At 52.9% G+C, this 25,469-nt stretch overlaps 3 protein-coding genes across 4 annotated transcripts; 1 reads left to right on the top strand and 2 right to left on the bottom strand.

Annotated features, from left to right (window-relative positions):
• The first annotated feature begins 1,636 nt into the window (after positions 1-1,636).
• On the top strand, positions 1,637-4,208 carry LOC120660359 (pentatricopeptide repeat-containing protein At3g06430, chloroplastic-like). The gene is made up of 2 exons (XM_039938862.1): positions 1,637-2,496; positions 2,646-4,208. The coding sequence occupies exons 1-2, from the start codon at positions 1,930-1,932 to the stop codon at positions 3,753-3,755; spliced, it is 1,677 nt and encodes a 558-aa protein (XP_039794796.1). The 5' UTR covers positions 1,637-1,929; the 3' UTR covers positions 3,756-4,208.
• Positions 4,209-4,963: 755 nt separating this feature from the next.
• LOC120659231 (polyubiquitin-like) lies at positions 4,964-5,704 on the bottom strand. Its single transcript, XM_039937293.1, has 2 exons — positions 5,324-5,704; positions 4,964-5,017 (listed from the first exon to the last, which is right to left on the bottom strand). The coding sequence occupies exons 1-2, from the start codon at positions 5,702-5,704 to the stop codon at positions 4,964-4,966; spliced, it is 435 nt and encodes a 144-aa protein (XP_039793227.1).
• A 5,400-nt stretch (positions 5,705-11,104) lies between these two features.
• Positions 11,105-25,369, bottom strand: LOC120660346 (putative disease resistance protein RGA3). Of its 2 annotated transcripts, none has more exons than XM_039938859.1 (2): positions 23,782-25,369; positions 11,105-11,220 (listed from the first exon to the last, which is right to left on the bottom strand). In XM_039938859.1, exons 1-2 carry the CDS (start codon positions 25,214-25,216, stop codon positions 11,213-11,215), a joined length of 1,443 nt encoding a protein of 480 aa, XP_039794793.1. In that variant the 5' UTR covers positions 25,217-25,369; the 3' UTR covers positions 11,105-11,212. The 2 variants fall into 2 exon arrangements, 1 of the variants encoding a protein (XP_039794793.1); XR_005669545.1 differs by having other exon boundaries at positions 11,187-11,313; positions 23,688-25,368.
• Positions 25,370-25,469: the final 100 nt, after the last annotated feature.

Here is a 25,469-nt window from a genome sequence, read left to right as displayed (position 1 = left end):
CTAGCTAACGGTGGTCTGCATGTGTTAGTAGTGATCCGCATGCAAGTAATGGCTTGCATGTAGGAACTTCAGATTGTGGTGAAGCCACGGAGTGCCTGGCCAGAGTCGTGCGGCCGGACGTGGTGCGTGTATGTTTATAAGTCCTGTAATCAGTGGTGTATGAAGAGCACTTGATTAGTGAAATACAAGCGTTCGTGTTGTGTGCGCTGGTGTGCGGTGCAGAAATTTCCTTGCGTGTTGTTCATCTTCTTCCTCCGTCAGTCTTCTTCTCTTTGTATGTGTTCCATTGAGTGAGAAAGAGAGAGTTGTGTGCGCGACTGAGGGGGAGGCTGATCAGTTTGATCAGTGCCAACAACAGGATAGCTCTTTGAATCTTTGGTGTAAGGAGTAGTTAGGAGTCGCCGCTGATAGCTCTGAAGTTAGTAACTTCCTTCCTAGTCGGTTTAGGAGTCGCTGACAGCTCTGAAGTTAGTAACTTCCTTCCTAGTCAGTGTGAAGCTTACTTGAGCTTTGCGCTCTCTCTGTTTCAGAACTTGAGCTTGCAATCAGAGATCAAAATGAATATACTTCTTTATGTGAAAGTATTGTTTCCCAGGAATCTTAGCATATGAAAATAGAAGTCTGCAAACATTGCATGTCCACCATGTTACTTTATGGCTTGAAACTGATTGGATAGAACTTATACTGAACCCACATTTTTTTTTTGCAGAAAACTTATTAATTTTTTTGGTACTCCAGAATGAAATATTTGCCACATTGATTGTGCAAGGAAAATAGGTTTAGGAAGACAATCAGCTAACTGCACTCATGCATAGTTATTACCACAATTGCTTGGTTTTTAATATATATATATATATATATATATATATATATATATATATATATATATATATATATATATACTAACTTCTATACAGCGTGGAGAAGGGCGCCTGGGAGCACTCCGTTGCTCACCGAGCGACACGTGTGCCTGTTCCGCGGAGAGGGACAGGGATGCCCGACGCGGCCCCTGGAGTTGCGGCGCGGAGCTCCCGCGGATGCGCCGCCTCGGGCCCCCGGGGCCTGCCGCGCCGCCTCGCACCATCACACAGGTAGTGGTCCAGCCCAGAGACAATGTCACAGCCCAGAGACAATGCTGCAGCCCATTTCGAGCTGGGCGCGGCGTAGCGCGCTGCTGTCCTAGTTTCTTACAGATGCCCTGTGGTTTCTAGTTTTAGGTGCATGATACAGACACACTTTAGGTATGCCTGTAACAGTATGGTGGTGAGCAGAAGCTATAAGCTGGTAACTGTAAACCTGTGTCTCGTCCTGTGCTTTTAGCATGGCAGAAAAGCATGATCGACAATGAATATTTTGACTGCAGAAACTTGTTGGGTCAAACTTTTTCACGCTCTTGGAGAACAAGCTCTGAATTCTGATTTCTGAACATTTGTGAAAAGTGAAAAGTTTAGTTTACGGTATTTGGATTGCATTAGTTCCGTGGCATATGATTCACCAAACCTTCTGGATAATACATGTGGTTCGAGCTGCAACTCAATGACAAGTGGGCCATAATCCTATAGATTTTTTTTCATAGCTAAAAGAACACTGACCTGTGGGCCCACAACGTCAGAGGGGGCAGTCCTACCTATCTTCTCTTTGACGGTTTGACCCTTATCCCCTCTGCATCTCCCTCTGTTCATCCCCGCTTCGCCGGCCATCTCCCTCGGCGAGCTCGGCGTGTGGATTCGAGAGCGGCCGGCGCTGCGGCGGAGGTGCAAGCTTGAATTCGCTCTCATCCCTCCCCGCTCCTAGCTTCGTAAACCTGTCAATGGCGCGCTCGGTGCGGCGGCGAGCACCCGTCCGTGGACGGCGCCGGCGCGCGGCCTGCTAAGCAACCATTTTTCTCCGCCCGTCCTTCTCTCTCTTCAATCTAGTACACGCCTCGCAATGGGTTCGCCGGCCTACACCGCTTCCCTTTCTCCCGGCTCTGCTCTCTTCTCCAACTCTCGAGTGCCGCCGCCGCGTCTTCTCCGGCCGGGGCTCGGGGTGCCGGGGAGAGGGGAGGTGGGGGTGTCTTCGGCAGCTGGAAGGTACGGCGGCGGCCGCCTCACCCCGCCGCAGGAGAAGCGCCGGCCCTCGGAGTCAGCCCAACTCACGGAACGGAAGCGGCATTGGAAAGCGGGGGAGTTCCCGGCGGGGTCCGCCACCGGCAGGGACGGCGGCCGCGCCGCCCCGCCGCAAGAGAAGCGGCACTGGAAGGCGGGGGAGTTCCCGGCGGGGGCCGCCGCCGGCAGGGACGGCGGCCGCCCCGGCCCACCGCAGGAGAAGCGGCACTGGAAGGCGGGGGAGTTCCCGGGCACCGCCGCGCCCCCGGACTCGAAGGCGTCGAGGACGCCCCTGAAGAACGTCAAGAAGCGGCTGGACGCCCGCGCGGACGCCAAGGCGTGGGCGTGCACCGTCACCGAGGCCCTCGCCGACAGCATCAACTCCAAGAACTGGCGAGAAGCGCTGCAGGTGAACGCCACCCCGTTACATTTGGTTTCCCTTGCTTGAATTGCTCGCATCATCTCCAACAACCCTTCTGTAGTTAGTATCAATTTCTTGTTTGAGGAAAGGAATTCGCAATGCTGATGCTGACGCCGATGGTAAATTGGTACTTGAAGGTCTTCGAGATGCTCAAGGAGCAGCCTTTCTACCATCCGAAAGAGGGCACCTACATGAAGCTCATCGTGCTGCTTGGCAGATCGGGCCAGGCCGCCCAAGCGCGCCAGCTATTCGACGAGATGCTGCAACAAGGATGCCAACCCACCCCTGAGCTCTACACCGCCTTGATTGGGGCCTACTGCCGCTGTGGCTTACTGGATGAGTCACTCCAGCTCCTCACAGACATGAAGGCCTCTCCACTGTGCCAGCCTGACGTCTACACCTACAGCACCATCATCAAGGCCTGTGTCGATGCCACCAGATTTGACCTTGTTGAAGCCATGTACAAAGACATGGCTGAGCGCTTGATATCACCCAACACGGTCACGCAGAACATTGTCCTCAGTGGGTATGGAAAGGCTGGACGGTTAGATGACATGGAAAGAGTGCTCTCTGACATGCTCGACAGCACGACCTGCAAGCCGGATGTCTGGACAATGAACATTATCCTAAGCCTGTTTGGAAACAGGGGGCAGGTGGAAGCGATGGAGAAATGGTATGAGAAATTCCGAAGCTATGGCATTGAACCGGAAACTCGCACGCTGAACATTCTCATTGGCGCCTATGGGAAGAAACGGATGTACGATAAGATGTCTGCAGTCATGGAGTACATGCGCAAACTAGCATTTCCATGGACCACTGCCACATACAACAACGTGATTGAAGCATTTGCTGAGGCGGGTGATGCCAAAAACATGGAACACACATTTAACCAGATGCGCTCTGAGGGGATGAAGCCAGATACAAAGACCTTCTGTTGTCTAATAAATGGATTCAGCAAAGCAGGTTTTTTTCATAAGGTTGTGGGCATGGTTAAGCTTGCTGAGAGACTTGGTGTGCCCACAGATACGTCTTTCCACAATGCTATTCTTGGTGCATGTGCAAAAGCAGATGATCTTATGGAGATGGAGAGGGTCTTCATGCACATGAAGCATAAGCAGTGTGATCCGGATGCCATGACATACTCTATCTTGGTGGAAGCTTATCGGAAGGAAGGAATGACCGACAAGATTTATGCTTTGCATCAGGAGAACCCAACTTTGGTTCCAACTGATCTTGTCATGGTGTAACTGACTCGCTGACTGAATAATGGTTCAGGTATATTTAAGCCTGGCTGCATTGGTGGAAAACTTCCCTGCTGTCCAAGTTTGGAGTTGATAATGTAACCAAGTAGAGTGGCAGCCATTCTCCAACTCCATTTTGTCTGTTGGCCTGCAAAAGTTAGTATCTATATCTCCTGGCAACTGTATTTCTGTGAACTCTGGGGGCTTCGCTGTATCAATTGAAATGTGACAGTAATGTGTGTAGGTCTGAGGCCATACGGCTTGAAACCTCCCCAGCAAGATGTGGCAACTTGAGATGCTTTGAGTTTAGGCTGTTTAGCACAGAATTGATAAATGATAACAAAATTGTGTCTCTCCAGTATATGGTTTCAGTATTGCTGTTGATCCTTTTTTTTTGGCAAGAACTATACATAAGTTTGGAAGAATAAAGAATTCTTAGTTTCTGATAGTAAAATTTTCGATTACCCTGTCTGTACTTTAATTTACATCCGATGGCTTCATATTAACAGTTGGTATTTAATGGTCTTTTCACAAAACTATTGCTATTATTTCTTGCAAATTGCACCCTTAATGTGTAGCTTAGCTATTATGTGTATCCAACAATGTGGTAAGGCAGGATATAAGATTTATTTTCCAGATTTGAAAAAAATGCATTTCTGCATAAAAAGGTAGGTTCGATTGGAGTCAACAGAAAGGTAGAGAGGCTAGGATTGTTTTTTAATGAATATATTATTTTCAGAACAATGCCATTTTCTGTTAAGAGTATACCTTAACCAGGGTGATTTGCATAGTCTGGTCCCATGATTTGTAGGGCAATAAAGATGCACAACCAATCTTTCTAAATTTTCAGGGGATCTTGAACCTTCTTTGTTGGGCATTAGTTACCTTCACAGTATAGTCTGTTTGCATGCTTGTTTCTAAACCTTCAACAGACATCACCTATAAAAGATATATATCTTGACTCTTTCGCAAAAAAAAAAGGATATATCTTGACTGTAACATGTTACACATAGGAATGGAGTAGAATTGCATTATGGAGTAGATAATCAATTGGAGGGAGCCTACTAGTATGGCTAGAATTGCATTATGGTGAGCACACATGGGAAACACCCATATTTGTAAAAATGGAGGGAGCACATTTTCTTGGAATTCCAAGGACAACTCCAGCCTATATGCCTTGAGAGTTAGAACAGAAAAAAGGTTCAAGAACAGTTTTACAGCATCAATAATGTGCTTGGCAAGCTCTCCTGGCACACAGACCTCTCAGGCTGTAAAAAGCACAACAATGGGGACACTTAGAGGGAGAGAAAAAAAACTTTAAGACAAATATATCTTTAAGCTTATTTAAGCACCCATTTGCAAAGGAAGGGTTAACTTTTTTGCAGGTGCTTAAAAGATGCCATAACATTCTCTCACTTCAAAGACCCATGTTTAAGCATCTTGCATTAAATTATTGTCTTATACCCTAGCTAGGGCCAATAAACCGGCCGCCATGCACACATACGCAAGTAATCTAAATAAGACAAATAGTCGGGTCCATCAATATATCCTCCCAACAAATAGCACCAGACTACCAGGTGCATGCTGGATCCCTTATGGATGGCGTAGTAGGCTAGGGTTCTCTCGTCTGTGAGCTGCCTGCCCATGGAGAAGAGGCGCTGCTCCCTGATTGGTATTCCGTCCGTGTCCTGGATCTTTCTCTTCACATCTAAAACTGTGTCAGATAGCTCAACCTCCAGCATCAAGGTAGTGTCTGCCAAAGTCTTGACATGGATCATGCCTCTCCCCAGCCTGAGCTCCATGTGAAGAGTAGACTCCTTCTGAATGTTATAGTCAGGAACAGCGAGGCCATCCTCGCGCTGCTTCCGAGCAAACCTAAGAAACTGGATGAGACGCAGCCGGTCGCGCTGCTGCGGCGACAAAGCGACCTCCTTGTTTTGATCCATAGACTCCATGATCCAATGAACTGAAGGCAATAGCCCTTAATGCTACAGAAATCAGGGTAATTTTTGCAGTACCAAATTATTAATAACATACAGAAGCAGTTAGTAGAGACATGATTCAGTAGAATATAACACACGGAAATAGCTAGTAAATCAAGGATATAAACATTGTCTGGTTAACGATACCTGCCCAAAATCGAGATATATATTGATCATGAATTCATGATCACCCCTTTTCAATTTTCTGAGCGTTCTTGGCCTTTTGGCAGCTCTTAAGGCTGGAAACACAGATCTAAATAAGCCAACCAATACATAAACTACTAGTCGACTCTAAATGATCCGTTTTTTTTTTTTGAAACGAACCATGCAAGGATCCGATTTTTTTATGTTAGGGTAAAAAAACTAATTAAGCACGAAGCAAATAGAACTAACAACTGATCGAACAACAAGTCAAATTAAGCAACAATCTAATAGCATAAGTGCAAAACCCTAGATGAGCGAGGCATCATCATCACGTAGGCCTACCAGTGTGATGAAACCAAATCACATTTGACTGTATCGAGAGGAAGAGTACGTAGTAGGAATCGAGAGGTCATCCCGTACATACCTTGGTATATATCGGAGATGAACCCGAGAGCGTCTCTTTGCTTTTGCAATTTTGGGGAGATGAAAAGGATCGGAGAAGACGAGACGACCTAAAGACGGCGTGGTGGATGATCTAGTCAGTTACGGTTCAGCCCGGATCAAAGGGGACAGGCTCCTGTATATATTGTGCAATTGTGCAAGATAGATAAGCCTTTCATCTTCAAAACCCACTTTAGTCAAATAGCTGCTAAAAATATTGATAGGATTAACTTAATATTTTTCTTAAACAGGTTCAACATTTGATTTTAAAATGTTGATACTTTTGATTTTTTTAAATATTGATGCTGTAAAGACGAAATGTTAAAAAAACTCGATCGGGCGGGGGAAAGACCACCCCCCGCGGCATTCAATTAAGAAGATGCCAAGTTGACCCCAGGACCCCAGCCGAGAAACCCCATGAACCCTAGCTCTTGAGCTTGGGTCTGGTGCCACGTTCCTGGGACCGTTACCCAATGGGTCGGGCCCAAGCTGACAACTCAGCCCACTGGGTCTGGTGCCACGTTCTTGGGACCGTTACCTACCGGACCGGGCCCAGGCTGACTACACAGCCCAAGTCATCAAGAGCACAGCGAGGGTTTTTTTTCTCCACAGGCAGGGGAAATCCGCCCTGGTGGGGGTTCGAACCCCCACCTGCAGGTGCCGCTAGCTGCGACCAGACCGACTGAACTAACAACCTTAGGCTGTAAAGATGAAATGTTGAATTGAAAGCACGAAATTTTGAAAATACCAAAATAAAAAATGTTGAACAGGGCACTTCTTCTCCTGCGAGTTCGGCGCCTTCTTCTCCGGCGAGTTGGACGCGCAGTGGCGCAGTGAGGCGGTGGGCGATGGCGGCGTAGCACGCAGCGGCAGTGGGTGGAGCGCAAGCGGCAGCGGCATAGGCGGCGGGAGGGAGGGAGAGAGTGTGTGAGTTTTGGATGTGGATCCAATAGCTGCGGTTGTTTGCACGAATCGATTTATATAATTCGACACCTATGTATCGTGTGCAAGATAGCTAGCATGCATATCATTAATCCATTAACAACCTATAGTGTGCACCGGTAGCCCGTAAACTACGAGCCACGTAGTCTTCACAGTTTTTTGTTCTTCTTCCGTCCGCGGCCCGTCCGATTGGTTTGCTACAAGAAAGTTAAAATATGATCCATTTAGAACAATCATACAAATTCAGATACAAATCCTCCCTAACCTCACAACACAGGCAGTCAGGCGCACATAAATTTGGTGTATAGTAGGGTCCTGTTTGGATCTTTAGCCCTTAGGCTAATTTGAATACTAAAGTTTAGATCTTTAATTAGTCCTATAAAATTTAGCCTCTAGAGTTGTTTGGATCCATAGACTAATTTGAAGACTAAATATATATATATCCCAATCATTGGCTATGCGTGGGGGTGAGAAGAAAAATAACTTTTCAGTGGGGTCCATGCAGAAATAGCCCCAATAAGCACTCCTTGGAAGACTAATTTTTTAGGGGGTGCTAATTCACTTTAGCCCCAAATATTTTTATCTGTTTGGATCTATTGGAGCTAAAAGGGGCTAAAAGGAGAGATAATAATTTTAGAACCTGGATGGCCTAGGTACATTATCATACACTTGCAGGGACCTCTAAACATGTAAAATCCTAAACCATATGCATACAATCCACGAATAAGAATGACGTAGGGAAAAATAACGTGATTACAGATACGTCATATTAACAAATACTGCAGTCAAGATCATCCAACAAGGATTTTCTGTATAAAATCAATGCTTCGAAAAAGAAAGAGGGCATTTGTCCAGCGCACGATAGCTGGAGAACAACCACGTGCACTGCCCTATGCCGTGGGCACCACTGGAGCATTTTTTTTCATTTGTTTTTTCCATGCTCCTGATGTGCTGTTGGTGATTTTTAGTTTTCCTTTTTTTTGTCAACAATAGAAAACGAGTAAATGTTGAGCTAGCATATACTGTTCCAACATTCCAAAATACAGGATTCAACAATACTCCAAATTTGGTTCAACATTTAATGTACTCATATTGAAATAGTATATATCTAAAATGTGGAGCTAATACATCTAAAATGCTGAAATTTTAAAAAAAGCAAAACATATAATCATAAGGGAACTCAAATTGTTAGAAAAATTCCCAAAGACATGATGGTTCAGACAGAATCCAAATTGAATGCACGGATAGAGAGAAAAAACAGTTTAAAGTTTGAATGAAATTTGTTGGAAATTCAACGAGTCGGTCAGTTTTCAACAAGTTCCGCCTACCACTCACAGTTCCTGGGGCAATGAGTACCAACTTCAACTAGATCATTTGGTCGGCCTGGGCACCCAAAAATGTAAATTCTTCGGTTGGCTAGCAGTAACAAGATAGAATTTTGACGGCGGACAGATTGAGCGCAAGGGGTTGGCCGTGTAACCCCCCAAAATGCATGTATCTTCAACGGTACAGAAGCACCTTCGTTTACAGTGGCATAGAAGATTAAGGGAGAGGCTTCGGCTTGGATTGAGCCGGGGCGAAGCACTTGGTGTGCCTAATTAGTGGAGCTTGCGTTTGCTCTAGAGAGCTCGAATGTGGACTCTCTATGTAAAATATAATTTTTTTTGTTTGCTCTTTTTTTAATACAATAGGCAACTCTCCTCCCGGTTCCGTTTCAAAAAACAAGTTTGAAAATCAAGTCTCTCATGAGCCAACAATGGTGTGCCACTTGTGTCCGTCCCCTCTACTCACGTTTTTGCTAGGTCCCAGCGCACGCTACCCTTTAGAGTAAATTCTCTTAGTGTCACGGATATTCTGATTCCTTCTCTCACAGTGCCATAAAAATTTTCGAATTGCCCTCGGTGCCTCAGAAGTTCTAACTTTGGCCCTCAATGCCATTTCCGTCCATGAAGTGTTAAAGGGGTGTTAGCAACAGAAAAGACCAAATTACCCCCATCTCCTCTCCCTTCCATGTAATTACAGAATGATTACTATAATATCACTGTAGCCAATCATCGATTAATTACCGTCATTAGATTCATCGCGAAAAGTTACATCCATCCCTAAAGAAGTTTTACAAATAGATTTCATTTAGTACTTTATGTCTAGAATTGAGTATTCTGGAATGTCTAGAATGCATCTAAATGGGGCCATACTATAGCTTTTAACACGCACACGTATGTTAAAAGTGGAATATGCGGAAGAAATTTTGTTCAGGAAGATGCATAGGAATTGACCTCGAGTCAGGCCCAGCCTGTGCCTGACAAACCTACTGGGCCGGGCCAAGTTACCCACCAGGAAAGTATGTATAAACTAGTTGTCTGCAGTATCTCATCGAAAATATTTGCAAAAGGGCCTATAGACTAAGTTATTAGAAGAGGTCTCGGTAGCACCTGAGGTCCAAGATTCGACTTCTCGTGGGAGCGAATCTACATTCAGTGGTAGATGACATTCCCGTCGATAGCGAGACGTCTGTGGTGACTTCGTCAATATCAAGAATTTACCGACTCAGTTTTATTTTAGATGTTTTTAGTTAGGAGAAGAATTGATGTCTACGTCTACACAATATAATAATATAGCTGAATTTGGCTAATTACATTAGCAGCATGATGATAAGCAAACACCAAACTTCAACAACACGGCACCCCCACAGTTTAGACTTTAGATCATTGTCGATCGTTGACTCCATAATACAGTAGTAATAAATTTCTAGGGATATATCGGCTTGATTTTAAGAACAAACCCCTGTTAAGAAAAAGAACAGTAACACTATTTATATGACAATCACGATGCATACAAACACTACTGTTTTTAACTCATTATTCTTCTGCACAAATGCCATCATACTTGAAGATAAATGATATATTACCCACTCAGTACCTGTCTTTGCATATAACACAATTTGGCTAATTGAAATCTTTCTTTTTACTTGAAACAACAGAGGAGGCTCTACTGAGATTTATTACATTTGCAAAAAATAAAATAATACTGCATACCTCCCTCCTTAAATATATGACATCATTGACTCTTTCCGTTCATGTGACCTTTCATCTTTTCTATAAATATTTATACAAATACATAAACTAGAAGTCAAACTTACAGTACATTTGATGACTAATCTAGTGGTGCTTATTTTACTTTCGTGAACTAATTAATTGAGGGGAATATATCAGGTGCAAACCAACCTCTCCGTGCAAATCAATGGTGTCATATATTTTAGACCGAAGGGAGTATATAATTTTAAATGAAGATGAAAAAATCACAATGTTTTCCTTCAAGTACTCAGTCAGCGAAAGAATTGTTGGCATGGTCCAAAAACAGTGTTTAGTAAACACGTGTTTTACTTTGGAATGAGTAGGAAAGACGCATGTCCAAGTTCCGAGCACTTGATATTCATATCATTTTCATGGGACAACTTTTAACACTTCCATGCATATTAGTGGTTCCAAAATTAAAGAAAAATTCTAAAGTTTGACGGGCACGCACCCCTAAAAGTCTTATTAGTACTAGACAAGTACTGGGTCAAACATTGTTTGCATGGGCCATTATTGGATCTTATTTTTACCCTTGAGCTCTGTTTATATTCTTGCTTTCCATGGAGTCTTGAGAAGAAACATAGAACATAGAGAGAAGAATAAAAAAAACTTGCAGTATATTGTCTTGCCTATCTTCTGCGTTCTCTTCCTGAGAGAGAGAGAGAGAGGGGGGAGGGACAGAGACCCAAATGGACCTTTTCCTTCCTGCAGTACTGGGTGATCTAGCTTCTAGATCCATTTTATATTATGATGCTTGTATCGATGCTTATGATGCTTGACAAGTAATGTTCAACGTTGAAATGGAAATCTTATGATGCTTGTATTGATTACAACATTGACTCATCCCATGAACATTTATGCTTCAACGTCATCATCGTTATCATCGTTCTGTAGACAAATTAACATTTACATTAAATGTTTTACATATGAAAATGTAGTGATAGCAATTTTTGACAATGTTGTCGCATCTGAGATCCAGATCTGTCAGTGTCCTGACCCGGCGGTCCAGACCCAACTAGTAATGCTGCTGCGTGTTTCCTCGTCCCAGATGTTGATGCAAGAGGCAACACAGTAACGCACGGGTTTATTCTGGTTCCGGCCGCGGGGCCGTACGTCCAGCAAGGGAGTGTGCGAGGGCACTGTATTATCTTGCACCGGAGGTGCCTATAGTAGGGGTACAGGTGAGGCGAGAGAGGGAGGGAAGCTCCCAAGTCTCTGCTAGAGAAGGAGTTGATTGAGGCGTGTGCCAATATCGGAGGCTCAGTGGTGCTGAGTGTTGCGTTCTATCGAATGGGTCCGACCGCGACCCCCTTAAAGGAAGCCTGCCTCCTCCTTTTATAGACACAAGGAGGGACGGTGTACATGCGCAGGGGATCGTGGAAGTCGTCGTCTTTTCCCTGAATCGCGGGGGTGCAGTGGTCGAGCACTGTGGGAAGTACACTGTGGGGCATGGCGTCGGGCGTGGCAGTCGTCCTGGGCATCGTCCTCGGCCTTGCGGAGATCGCGCCGGCGTCCTGACAGCCCCAGCTGGCGGCGTGGTCGTCGCTGTAGGGTGTACTGTCTTCCAGGTGTGGCGTGGCGGCGTTCCGTGGGCCCTGCAGGCCAGGGTCTTGCATATATATATGTGCGCAAGCGGTCGTGGGGCACGTGGCGGTCCCGGCCCCCCCCTTGGGTGGACTGCTAGTGCGTGCGCTAAGGGGGTCTTGGAATCACGTGGAGGTCCCGGACCCCTCGAGGGGGGAGGTTCGGGCCTCCGGCTGCTAGTGCTGAGCATCCCTCCTTGGGGGATACGTGGCGATGCCGGATCCCTTCCCGAGCAGGGGACGGGTCCGGGGTCGTTGGTGTGGTGAGGTGGAGTCCGGACAGCAGGAGTTGGTAGAATAGTAACGGGAGTTGTGCCGAGCACGTCTCGTACCGCATCGCAGGTTCCCACAGTGTTGCCACAACGTCCGGGATAGCGGAGCAGTGACCGGAGTTGGCGGACGGGACTCCGGTCACAGCCACTGTGGGGAATGGCGGCCTGACGCCGTCTGACCTGGGCGTTGTGGAGGAGTGGTTGGCATTTAATGCATCCGTACGACAGGCGGGTGAGCGGAAGAGCCGTTTGTCCTTTTCGTCGAGGGGTGGCCTCGAGCGAGACGGAGACGATTCACCCCGCTCGAGGGTAGGTTCACTACCCTCGAGCGAGGCGGAGACGATTCGCCTCCCCGAGGGTAGGCTCGCTACCCTCGAGTGAGGCAGAGACGAGGGGGGCGGTCGAGGGTCTCAATGGGAGCCCTCGAGCGAGACGGAGATCACCCCGCGGGTCCGAGGGGGGTGCGGATGGGCCGCGTGCTGGGTTTTTTTGAGTCCTTTCCTTTCTTCCAGATTGGAAGGAGGCCGTAGGCCTTCGTGGGCTCAGTTGCCTAATATGTGTTTGCGTTTTTAGGGTGATTTTAGTACCCCGATTAGGGTGCCCCTAATCGTGGTCCCCGACAGTAGCCCCCGAGGCTTTGGTCGAGTCAGGGGATTCGGCCAAAGGGTATTTCGGCGATTTTACCCCTTGACGTGATCGATCGGTGTTGCGCTCCCGCCAGGCGCACCCGGGTGCCGGCCCGGCGGATGTGACAACTCGTCGGTTGGGGCAGTGCGCCTGCGGAGAGAGTACTCCAAGGCGCGCACCCCTTTTTGTTTTGTTCCGGGGAAGAGACGCGTCAGCATACTGAGCGGGCCAGGGCCACGATGGCGCCTGCTGTTCTGCAGCCGGTGCTTTTGCCGCGCTGTCCCGCGCTCAGGGTCTCGGCCCCGCTTTTCCTGGTCGCCTTGCGACGCGCCGTTCGAGGGCAGTCGGCCAGCGCCGATGCTGCGCCGCTCAACATCCAAGGGCTCAGCTTTGCTTTGTCCCGTCATGTCTCAGCACAGTAACCGAGGGTATCTTTCGCCTGTGGGGAGCCGCGCTGTCACGGGCGGTCCAAGCCTTCGCCCTTCGATAGGCTTGAAGCTTGGCGCCCGACGCAACTATAAATAGGGGTCGTGAGACTCTCTTTCCTCTCCAACTTCCCTGTTCTTACTTCTAGCATTGCCTAAGTCTCGTAATGTTTTCCTTTGCCTTTCACGACCGGCCCCCAGATGGGGTGGCCTGACTTTTTTAGGCTTTGATGCTAGAAGAATGCTTGCGAGCGGCGGGGGAAAGCTGGAGAGGGCGTGCGCACCATTCCTTAGCTTCAGTGAGATTAGCAGAATAGCATTGGGCCCGTGGGGTCCTGCTTCTGCGATGTCCCTTTGCCTGAAGGGGGGTTGAGACGCCTGACCATGGCATTGGTGCCAGGTTTGGTGGTCGTTCTTCGCATCGTCCCTCCTGGCGACAATGTCGCTCTCGGGGAGATGGTGTGGAGGGTGCTGTCCGCCAGCTTGACCCCCCGCAGGGTCTTCGGTGAAGGAGATGCTAGAAGAAAGCTTGCGAGGAGGGCATCCCGCTGGACCCGTGTGGTCTGGGGGCTGCTCCTCGCAATCCCGAGCAGCCTGGCCATCGCGTCGGCCAAGGCCTCGGTGCTCTTCGTCGGCGCTCACTCCTCCCCAAGACAGGGAAAATTGCCACGCAGGTGGCAATGCGTTTGTACTTTTCGACGGCTTTAAGCCGGTAACCCTTTGTAATCTTTGTTCGCAAAGATCAATGAAGTCTCCTTCTCCTTCGCGGAGAGGACGACCGAAAGTGTATGGGTGGGCACCACCCCTGCAGGGGATTTTGGTCCTCGAATGTGTGAAGTTTCCTCCGTGGGGGCGCGTCAGCGCACCCGCGGGTGTAGCCCCCGAGGCCTTGGAGGAGTGTTTGCACTCGTCCAAGGGCTATAAACGTCGTCCTGCTTGGTTGCTTCACTGAGGTGGCCGTCCAGCGTCTTTTTCAGCCGGCATCGGCACTCCTTTTAGCCGGCCTCGGCGTTTTTCGTGCTGGCACAGCGACCCAGTGTCCGGCTGAACCATCTGGCAGGCGCGCATCAAGAGTGGGGGTTTTGGTTAAGCACATGGAACTTCATAATTGACGGTCGTCGATCCATTCGAGGGTGCGACCTGAGCCGCGGTGTGCGAGGAGCCCCCGAGCCCCGGCCTGCGTAAAGGCGTTCGGGGAACCCTTGACTTTTATTACGGCCCTCGTCGCCCTTCCGCAGGGAGGAGGGGTGAAAGCGCACCATGCTACCCATGCCCGGGCCGCGAGCTATGGCTGCTTCAGTGAGCTGTTATCGGGTAGTTCAAGTGGACGTCCGTGCCCCGTTCGATAAGGGTCGGCTCGTGGTCCGTGGACACATCACATAAAGCGCTCACAAAGGTTCGCTAGGCAGGGCTCGAACTCATTCGATAGGGTCCGAGGGCTCGATGCTCTTCATCGATGGGATCCCCCTGCTAGGCACCCTCGACTGGCCTTGAACACTGCGTAGGATGTCTCGAACTCCGCGTTCGAGGGTAGTTTGTACGGCACATCCATGCAGTCCCTGACTCTGGCGATCTGGGGCGCCTGTCGAACCCATGACGGGCTAGGCTTCGAACCCCTGATCAGTAAGGCCTCGGAATAAGGTTCCCTCGAGGGTGAAGAGCCCCCGAAAGGAATATTCCGTCACGATTCGCAAGCGGCGCGGAGTCGCTGGTCGTGTGCGTGTGTCTTCCGCTGGTCGTGGGCGACGTGGCCCGGTACGTGCGGTGCAGTGTGGGCGCGTCTTTTCAGGCGATTACCTCGGGTAGACGAAGCGGCGTGGGCGGCGGCTGACGGATGGAACAGTGCAACAGTCGCGCCGCGCCCATCGGTTACCGCGCCGTAGTTATTGCCGAGTGCGCGCGTGGGAGACTCCGCGGACATGGGGTCCATCCGTCAGCAACAGCAAAATCTACCACATTCAATGCGGGGGATTCGTGCCGTGGCGGCGAATCCGTCCGTCGTGGTGCATAAAAGCGAGAAAGGGGGGATTGTTTGGGCTCACCTGGCCATTTGCCTTCATCTCCCTTGCCTTCTCCACCTCCCCTGCATCCTGAGCCCACAGCCGAGAGCGAGAGGAGGAAGAAGGAGAGAGCGAGAGCGCACCTTAGGCACCCAGAGCTTGCCTTCCCTCACCCCCCCCATAATTCGAAGCAATGTCGGACGTCCGGGAGCCGTTGCCGTGGGGGAATTTCCACCGCCACAGAGGCAGTTCTGGAGCAGCTGGTCGCTGACCGGCTGCTGCCGATGAACACCAGCTTGGAGCAGCCGGCGTGGATTCCCCCGCGGCCGGAGGAGACCGAGCCGAATCCCCCCGAGGGCTACATCGTGAGCCTCGTGCGTCTCCACGAGCGGGGATTTGGCGTCCCCGTCAGTAGATTCATGCGGGCGTTGTGCGAATACTACGGGGCGGAGCTGCACAACTTCGGCCCCAACTCCATCTCGCATGCGGCGGTCTTCGTCACTGTCTGCGAGGGATACCTGGGGATTGAAGCACATTGGGATCTGTGGATCCACTTGTTCCGCGGCGAGCTCTTTGTCGAGAACGTGCGGGGCCAGCCGAAGAGGTTCGCGCGCGCCGGCGGCCTGATGCTCCATTTGCGCCCAAGCCGGAAGAACCTGTACATCCCCACCAAGATGACGACGAACAACGCCGGGTGGACTCGAGGGTGGTTCTAGCTGCGCAACTTCAGCAACAGGCTCCCGGCGTTCACAACAGGGTGCTCCGGGAGAGACCAGCGAAGTGGGACTGGGGGGTATCACCCCCAGCGCATCAAGCCAGGCTCGAGGTCGTCATCGCGAACTTTCACCGGCAGAGGGTGATTCCTCTCACGGAGAGGAGCCTGCCGATCTTCGGCCTCACCCCCGGGGTCCCGGCCTCGGGCTCGAGGACGTCATGGTGCTGCTTCTCCGAGGCATCGCTACCCGGAGGGCGAGGAACGCGGTGGCGGCGTTCCCCGACAACGCAAACGATCTCTGGGAGATCAAGATGCGCCCCGAGCCGGGGTACCTTTCAGTGTTGAGTCTCGATTTCGATTCGTTGCCGACTTGTGCTATTCCTTTCCCCGCTCCCTGACTCTGATTTGACTGCGTTTTGCAGGGGGTGAGCCGCAGGTGCCACCCCTCGAGGCCTCCGATCCCGGAGGAACGCGAAGTCAACCGCCTGCACGCAGAGGCGGTGAAGAAGCGGAAAGACGCAGCGGAGGCGGCTGCCGACAGGAAGAGGAAGAGGAAAGAAAAGCACGACAAGGCGTGCAAAATCGCACACATGGAGGGGAAGCCGCGGCCCGCTACGCCCGAGTCCACGGATGAGAAGGAGGACTCCTCGGATGCCGAGGTCAACCTCCCGGGTGATGACGAGGCGGCGACAGGCGCGGATTCTCCGCTGGTCTATCAAGGGGTTGGTGACGAAGACGCGCCAGTGACGCTGCGTGAGGCGAGGCCCACACCAGGGTTGTTGGTGGACCCGCCCCTCGCGGGGGCGAAGCGGAGGTCGCCCACGCCAGCGGCGGGATGAAGGTCGCCCACGCTGGCGGCGGGCGGAAGATCGTCTACGCCCGTGACAGAGCGGAGGTCGCCCCTGCCGGCGACGGGTGAGGGGATACCCGTGCCCGCGATGTCGACGGACGGAGACGGGTCCGCGGCGAGCGCGGAGACGCCCGCGCAGACGGCCTCGAGGCTCCAGGCCGATCCGAGTACGACACCCTCGGATCAGTCATCGAGGGGCATCAGTGTGCCGCGGGCCCGAAGGAGTGGCACGGGCAAACGCAGTATGAGCGCCCGGTCCGGGTAAGTGGTTTTAGTTTTATTCTTTGCGTTCATTTAATCGATCCCCCAATCCAGCTAACCTCAGCCTTTCTTCCCCGATTTCCAGCTCCGGGGCCGTCGCCAAGGATGCAGCCCCACTCGCGCCGGCCAAAGCCCTCAAGACCGGGGCACGCGCCACGCGGCACACAGTGTCGCAGCCCCCGCCCGTCGTAGTTATTGTGGCGGAGGCCGCGAAGCTGCGCGAGGCGATGACTCGAGGGGCCCAAGCGGCCCAACAGGCTCGAGCGCCGGGGAATGGGGGCGATGCCGGCCAGAGTGGCGTTGGAGCAGCCGCTCAGGCTGATGCCGTGGGGGAGGCCGGCCGGGGCGGCGCAGATGACGCCACCCGACCGGATGTCGAAGTCAAGGCCGGTCGGAGCTACGCGGATAGCGCCGCCCGGCCGGTCGCAGAAGAAGGAGCTGGTGGGGACGCGCAGGAGCGCCCCGCCAGCCAAACGGAGATGGAGACCCTCGTCCCCGAGCCCCCGAGGGCTGGGGTCGAGGGCGTCGTATAGGAGGAGGAGTCGGCGCCAAGGGCGCCGGTGGCGGTGGAAACCCGGGTCTCGGTGCCTGCAGAGGCCCGGGACGAGGGTGTCGTTGCGGCAACAACGTCGCAGGCGGCGCCGGAAAGCATGGTGCCGGTGGTGCAGCTGCCGGATAGCAGCGAGGAGTTCGGGGACTCGAGGGACCTCGACCCCGCTGCTGCAGCAAGCGTCGCCGACCGGATCGCCGAGTTTACGTCGGCCTGCGAGGAGGTGCTCAACGCGGGGACGTCCGAGGGGCCCCATCAAGGGGCAATCATCCAGTCCGGGGTCCCCCCGGAGTTTCTCCGCGACGAGCAGGAGGAGGAGGCCAACTGGCAGGCGCAGATCAAGGCCGGCTCTCAGATTCTGAACCACCTCGATCGCGCCCTGGAGCTCCATAGGGCGACGGATTACCAAATCAGTCAGGTAAGCGGCTCCCTCCCGAGAATCGTTCGTATTTGGCCTTGATTTCGTGTGTTTTACCCACGCCTTTCCACTTGCAGCGGCTGAGGGACATCTTGCGCAAAAAGAGCGCCGAGATGACCCGGCTGTACTCCCAGGTGCGCTGGCTTGGGAAGCACAATGCTGGCTTGGTGCTCCAGAATATCGACGCCAACACCAAGATGACGGATCTGGTGGCACGTCAGCAGGCACTAGAGGAGGAGCTGGCGCGGACCGCCGGCGAGCGTGACGTCCAGAGGGCCGCAGCGGAGCAGAAGGCTCAGGAAGCTGAGGCGCAAACCGCCAATCTACAGCGCACTAGGACGGCGCTCGAGCAGAAGGAAGCCGAGCTCCAGTGCAAGGAGGCCCGGCTCCAAGGCAAGGAGGCCGAGCTCCAACACGAGAAGGCGACCGTCGCCACGCTCACCGGGACCTTCGAGGAGAAGGGCAAAGCCCTCGAGGAAAAGGAGGTGGCCATCCGGAATGCGGAGGCCGCCCTCAAGGAGAAGGAGAACTCCTTGTCTTCGCTCGAGGAGGCCGCCCGAGTCCAGCAGGAGGAGGCGCAAAAGAATATCGCGGGTGTGTGCTCGAAATTTCGCTGTTGTTGGATTCTAATTTTTCGCAGCTTATCTTGGTTCCTTTGATCAGAGCTGAGGCAGAGAGTGGCAGACGAGGCTGCGGCGAAGGAGGCGGTCAACACCGCCCTCATGGCGGCGCAGGCGGAGTACACTGACCTGGAGCGGACCGCTGTGAGCGTGTGCCAGGAGCTCGAGGGGGAGGGCGCCGTGTCTGGTAGCTCGGTGATCAGCCGCCTGCGAGCGCTAGGTGGCCGGATCGCCGAGCACGCCAAGAGCACCTTCCGCCTCGGTGTCCTGCGAGCCCTCGCCGTTTCCTCGACGCACTATATCATGGACCTCCAGAGGGTGTCGTCGGGGTATGTTGTTCCCAACGACGCCGATGCGGACGCCGCGTCGGCCATCATGGACAACGCCGACGCAGCCGCCGAGGAGTTCGCCACAGTCCTGGCCAGGAAGCTCGAAGCTGACATCCCCCCGATAGCCGAATTCGATGCTGCTGAAGACCCGCAAAGGGGGGATGATAACCTGTAGGGAGACTGGGCCTCGGAGCCCATGTAATGAATTAGTACTTGTCGTAATTGTACTTGTGAATTAAGAAATTCGTTATCGTAAATCGACAGTGTGGCCCATCGAGGCCTTGTGCATTCGAGCCCTCGTTTTCTTTACTCTACTTCCGTGTTCTCGTATGCGATTTTGGTAAACTTCTGCGAGGAATTTCGCGTTCATAAGCGACTTAGGCGTGGGGTGGTGAGGGGGGTGCCGTATCCCGGAGGCGTAGGCGGCCCTACGACTCGGCCGGGCCCGTACCGTAGTTGCTTATGCCTCGCTTCCGTTTTTTCCAAGTGTACGAGAAACTTAGAGATGGAAATTTTTCGAAAAAATGTTGGCGATTTTTGGGGACGTTCGGGGGTTCCCCCCGTAGTAGCCCCAGAGGGAGGCTTGGCTTTGCCGAGGGTAAAGACAGGCATACCTCAGTGTTCGTGCGCATCCGAGCCCCCAAGGGTCCGGAAGGTTCCCAAAAACTAAACAAGCAAAGCATACTCCTTTATTGTTTCGGAAAATCGAAAATGCGAGTACAAACGATGTACAAATAGCTCGGAACTCTAAGGATAGAAGCGACATAGCTACTGTATGTTCCAAGCATTGGTGAAGACTTCGCCGTTTTCGTTCGCCAGCTTGTACGTGCCGGGCTTGAGCACCTCGGCGATGATGTATGGGCCTTCCCACGGTGGTGAGAGCTTGTGGCGGCCCCTGTTGTCCTGTCGAAGCCTCAGCACCAAGTCCCCTTTGTTGAGGTCTCGGCGCCGAACTCTCTGCGCTTGATATCTTCGCAAAGACTGCTGGTAGAGCACAGAGTGTAGGAGCGCAACATCTCGAGCCTCGTCCACTTGATCCAGCGAGTCTTCGCGGGCTCGTTGGTTCTGCTGCTCTTGATAGGCCTTAAGCCATGGTGACCCGTATTCCAGGTTCGTGGGGAATATGGCCTCGGCGCCATCGACGAGGAAGAACGGGGTAAAGCCCGTGGTTCTGCTTGGGGTCGTCCTCAGGCTCCAAATAACCGAGGGTAGCTCTGTGAGCCACCTCCGGCCAAACTTGTTCAGCTTGTTGAAGATCCTTGGTTTCAGTCTTTGGAGGATCATGCCATTAGCACGCTTCACTTGCCCGTTTGTCTGTGGGTGCGCCACAGCCGACCAGTCCACACGTATGTGGTAGCTGTCGCAGAATGCCAAGAACTTCTTGCCTGTGAACTGGGTGCCGTTGTCGGTGATGATTGAGTTCGGGACCCCGAACCTGAAGACAATGCCAGTAAAGAACAGAACGGCTTGCTCAGATTTAATCTTGCCGATGGGTCGAGCCTCGATCCACTTGGAGAATTTGTCGATTGCTACCAACAAGTGGGTGAAGCTCCCGGGCACCTTCTGCAGCAGGCCGACGAGGTTCAGCCCCCACACGGCAAACGACCACGTGATGGGGATGGTCTGCAGAGCGTGGGCCGGGAGGTGCGTCTTTCGAGCGTAGAACTGGCAACCCTCGCAGGTCCGCACGACGTCGGTGGCGTCGGCGACCGCGGTGGGCCAGTAACTCGGGGGCTCCGGTGACTCGCCCCTGTCGTGCTCGGGGTCGAAGCGTCCACCCCGTCGAGGGGTGTACTTCCTGCCATTGACGATGTAGCGGGCGTCGCCGTCGCCGGCAAGCCCGCGTGTGTCATGGAGTCGCTCCCTTGCGGGAGCCTTTTCGATGCGGTCGTGCACCGAGGGTGCCTTCGCATCATGCGCTGCGGCTGCCTTTCCCTTCCCTCCTGGTGGAGTGTGCACCGAAACCTCGTGGTCCTGCCGTGCAGTCCCACCGGGCTGCTTCGGGACTATCGAGCGCATGCGAGACGCAGAGCTCTCGGCCTGCTGCACAGCAGCTTGCTCGATGAGCGCCTGTGCCTCGCGGCGCAGGTTGCGACCCGAAGTCGTCAACGGCTCGGGCATCGCTTGGAGTAGGTAGGCCGCAGCGACGAGTTTTTCGCCGGCCGTTTTCAGTTCCGGAGGTTTGTCGACATTGTCATCGGCTAGGATGCGCTCCCGGGCAACGCGTGCCGCCGCCTGGGCATGTACATCACGCGCGGTGCGCTGTTGCTCGAGTGCGGTGCGCAGCTCCTGTGTCTGCCGACGCTGCTCGTCGAGCTTGGCTTGAAGCTTCTTGAGCTGCGCCAGCTGTGCCTGCCGTGCCGCCGAGCTTGACGAAGAAGAAGGGGCCGCAACCGGCACCACCGGTTGGTTTGCCTGCACGTCTGCCCCGCCGTTCCCGTCATCACCCGGAGCGTTGTCCTCTTGTCCGTCCGCGAGCTGGACCATGAAACAATCCCGAGTGGGATCATAATCCCCCTCGCTGAAGTCCTCGGAGCAGGTGAGGCAGTAAGCCGCCGCGAGCTGGAACGAGCGGAAAGCGTCGGGGTCACGGACCCCGGAGTAGTCCTCGGCCTCCTCGGCCGTGAAGTTGTCCATGAAGAAGCTGATGTCGTCGGCGATTGAGCTCGCCGTCTCGGGGTAGGAGTCATTAGGAGACGATGCGATTAGATTGCAGATCGACAGGAGGTGATGACCCGACAGATCCTCATACTCGGCGAAGTTGGTGCTGGACGAAGAGGCGTAGGAGGCAGCATTGCGCATCCCGAAGGGGAAGGGCAGCGCCGCAGTCGCCCCCCCTGGGAGGCACTAGTGCTGCAGTCGATGATGGTGCCGGCGTAGCTGACGCCGAAGCACGTGATGACGAAGCGGTGGCCCCGTCGACCGCGACGCTGAGCTGTGACAAGGCAACCTCAACCCACGTGGGGGAGCTGAGGCGTGCCGCCCGGCGCCGCTCCACGCGCGCTTGTCTCGAGTGCTGGCCCGAGCGCCTGTTGCGCCGGGCTGGTGAAGTCGGAGTGTCAGGGTTGCGTCTGGGCAAGAGGAGCTCCATGAGGTAACCGTTGCCGGTTGCTCTGAACTCAAGACTCCCGAACCAGATCACGTATCCTGCTGGGAGCGGATCCAAGACGCCCATGGGGAATGGGTTAGATCTGCTCGCCATCCCTGGAGATCAAATGTGAACAAAAGAGAAAATGTCACGCAACGGCCCCTACCTGGCGCGCCAACTGTCGGTGTCCTGACCCGGCGGTCCGGACCCAACTAGTAATGCTATTGCGTGTTTCCTCGTCCCAGATGTTGATGTAAGAGGCAACACAGTAACGTACGGGTTTATCCTGGTTCCGGCCGCGGGGCCGTACGTCCATCAAGGGGGTGTGCGAGGGCACTGTATTATCTTGCACCAGAGGTGCCTATAGTAGGGGTACATGCGAGGCGAGAGAGGGAGGGAAGCTCCCGAGTCTCTGCTAGAGAAGGAGTTGATTGAGGCGTGTGCCAATATCGGAGGCTCAGTGGTGCTGAGTGTTGCATTCTATCGAATGGGTCCGACCGCGACCCCCTTAAAGGAAGCCCGCCTCCTCCTTTTATAGACACAAGGAGGGACGGTGTACATGCGCAGGGGATCGTGGAAGTCGTTGTCTTTTCCCCGAATCGCGGGGGTGCAGTGGTCGAGCACTGTGAGAAGTACAATGTGGGCATGGCGTCGGGCGTGGCAGTCGTCCTGGGCATCGTCCTCGGCCTTGCAGAGATCGCGCCGGCGTCCTGACAGCCCCAGCTGGCGGCGTGGTCGTTGCTGTAGGGTGTACCATCTTCCAGGTGCAGCGTGGCGGCGTTTTGTGGGCCCTGCAGGCCAGGGTCTTGCATATATATATGTGCGCCAGCGGTCGTGGGGCACGTGGCGGTCCCGGGCCCCCCTTGGGTGGAGTGCTAGCGCGTGCGCTAAGGGAGTCTGGGAGTCACGTGAAGGTCCCGGACCCCTCGAGGGGGAGGTTCGGGCCTCCGGCTGCTAGTGCTGAGCATCCCTCCTTGGGGGACACGTGGCGATGCCGGATCCCTTCCCGAGCAGGGGACGGGTCCGGGGCCGTTGGTGTGGTGAGGTGGAGTCCGGACAGCAAGAGTTGGTAGAATAGTAACGGGAGCTGTGCCGAGCACATCTCGTACCGCGTCGCAGGTTCCCACAGTGTTGCCACAACGTCCGGAATAGCGGAGCAGTGACCGGAGTTGGCGGACGGGACTCCGGTCACAGCCACTGTGGGGAATGGCGGCCTGACGCCGTCTGACCTGGGCACTGTGGTTGGCATTTAATGCCTCCATACGCGGACGGGTGAGCGGAAGGGCCGTTTGTCCCTTTCGTCGATGGGTGGCCTCGAGCAAGACGGAGACGATTCGCCCCGCTCGAGGGTAGGTTCGCTACCCTCGAGCGAGGCGGAGACGCGGGGCGCGGTCGAGGGTCTTGATGGGAGCTCTCGAGCGAGGCGGAGATCACCCCGCGGATCCGAGAGGGGTGCGGATGGACCGCGTGCTGGGCTTCTTTGAGTCCTTTCCTTTCTTCCACATTGGAAGGAGGCCATAGAACTTCGTGGTCTCAGTTGCCTAATATGTGTTTGCGTTTTTAGGGTGATTTTAGTACCCCGATTAGGGTGCCCCTAATCGTGGTCCCCGACAAGATCCTTATTCATTTTGACTATGCTGTAATTTGTGGCCTACCAAAAGTAAAAACATAAAATATATTCCTACATATGCCAGACAATGATGAAACTAACCAACTGTTACTTCATCTTTCATAGAACGCTTCCTCTTGGCAGCTTTAGTTCTTGGCTCTCTAATCTCACAAGTAGCGATGTAGCTATAGTATGGCGGTATCTGAGATCTCCATGATAGGACATTAAATTCACCATGAGGCTTAACACTTGAATACATCACATCTTGGAGTCTTATCTTTGGAACCTCCTCTTGTGAAGAGCATTGATACTGATGAGAAACAACAAATTCTTGAGAAGGTGTAACCATTCTCCCAAATTGTGTAGGTCTATTTTGGCCCAGAGAATAAACTGGATGCTCACCGAATTTGGAGACATGCTTCTGGACGAACCCTCTCAAGAAGCTCAGAACCTTGGACCAAAAATGAATGTCAAAGTTGCCCCTTAACAAACACGAAGTGATGTGTGCGCCATCAAAGGAACCATTCTGCATTCTGGCTATCTCCATGGCCAGTTGCATGAGCCTCGGATGCATCTCCGGATCCATGCTTCCAAATGTAAGCGTCTTGAAGAAATACCAATACGCCTCATCGGGCAGATACTCCAGAGTTATAGGCCGCGTTGTCCCTAATTTTACAACCTTGTCTGACCGACTGGTGACTATGATTTTACTTCCGCTGGGAACACACCGTTTAATAGCATGATACAACCTACTCCATGCATCTTCATTAGGATCCCCAGGTAACTCAACAACAACTAGCAATATCTTCTCATTGTTCGATTTTGGCACGGTATTCTGATCTTTCATTGTACATCCTTCTCTAAAAGCTAGCTTGTCATCTGTAACCTCATGGCTGTGCAGGAAAAAGATTTCTGAGAAATGATCACGGACTCGTTCGTCCTTGCAAACATGAGCAACAAGGGTGCTCTTCCCGATTCTGGCTGGACCGGCAATTGGCAGGACCTCCAATTCTTCAGAACCATGGGATTGTTCGTGCAACAGGAAATTAATGACAAGTTCTACTTCCATCTGGCGGCCAAACATGCAGTTACCCAACAGGATATGCATGCTGTAAGGTTGGCGATACAGACGAGGGTAGCTCCTCAAGAAAATGACCAACTCATTCACATCAACAATCATGGAGGTCAATCTGTCAAGTGCCTCTCGTAGTGGTCCCAAGATCTTTGCACTTGGACTAGAGAAACAGGGGCTCCTAGCAGAGTTCACCTTGGATGGGGACATAGAGTGACTCACAGCTTGATCTTTGCTGCCCTCAGCATACTGAGACTGGTACCTGAAGGTATCGAGTGTATAATAGCCTCGATGCATGGCATCTCTCAGCAAGCCCAACTGCTGGAGCATGGCTTGATTTGTGATGTGCCGTCCCACAGCCTCCTCAGAGATGACCTGTGCCCGGAGGAGAGCCCTTTGTAGGCTGTCCTCCACAGCCAGCGTGGAGAGAGCCGGTGTGGTCATCAGATTAATGGACAAAGACATGTCAGTGGGATCGTGGCTAAAAATATTGCATCTGGCGACCAACACGGCAACTTCTTTCCTTCAAATCGGAAGCCACAACTTCAGCTACATGTGTCTGTGGGTTTTGGTGGCCGGAGCGAGGTATGGCGAGCGCCATACCTCGCCATACCGGGCCCTCCGCCCCTGGCCGGACACTCAAGCCGCAACCCACAGTTCAACCCAGGCACCAACAATGTCCCTTCCGCTCTACATCTGCATCTACTCGCCGCGGAAA

Source organism: Panicum virgatum, chromosome 2K (genome assembly GCF_016808335.1).
Source record: "Panicum virgatum strain AP13 chromosome 2K, P.virgatum_v5, whole genome shotgun sequence".
NCBI classification, from domain to species: domain Eukaryota; kingdom Viridiplantae; phylum Streptophyta; class Magnoliopsida; order Poales; family Poaceae; genus Panicum; species Panicum virgatum.
The sequence above is the reverse complement of the archived record's forward strand: the minus strand, read 5'-3'. Positions and strand labels throughout refer to the sequence as shown.

Excerpts from the sequence above, each read along its gene's own strand:
- LOC120660346 (XM_039938859.1), bottom strand. The coding sequence starts at position 25,216 with ATGTCTTTGTCCATTAATCTGATGACCACACCGGCTCTCTCCACGCTG.
- LOC120660359 (XM_039938862.1), top strand. The coding sequence starts at position 1,930 with ATGGGTTCGCCGGCCTACACCGCTTCCCTTTCTCCCGGCTCTGCTCTC. Across the intron at positions 2,497-2,645 it reads ACTGGCGAGAAGCGCTGCAG|GTCTTCGAGATGCTCAAGGA; the intron begins GTGAACGCCACC and ends TGGTACTTGAAG.
- LOC120659231 (XM_039937293.1), bottom strand. The coding sequence starts at position 5,704 with ATGGAGTCTATGGATCAAAACAAGGAGGTCGCTTTGTCGCCGCAGCAG. Across the intron at positions 5,018-5,323 it reads AGGGATCCAGCATGCACCTG|CCTGAGAGGTCTGTGTGCCA; the intron begins GTAGTCTGGTGC and ends TGCTTTTTACAG.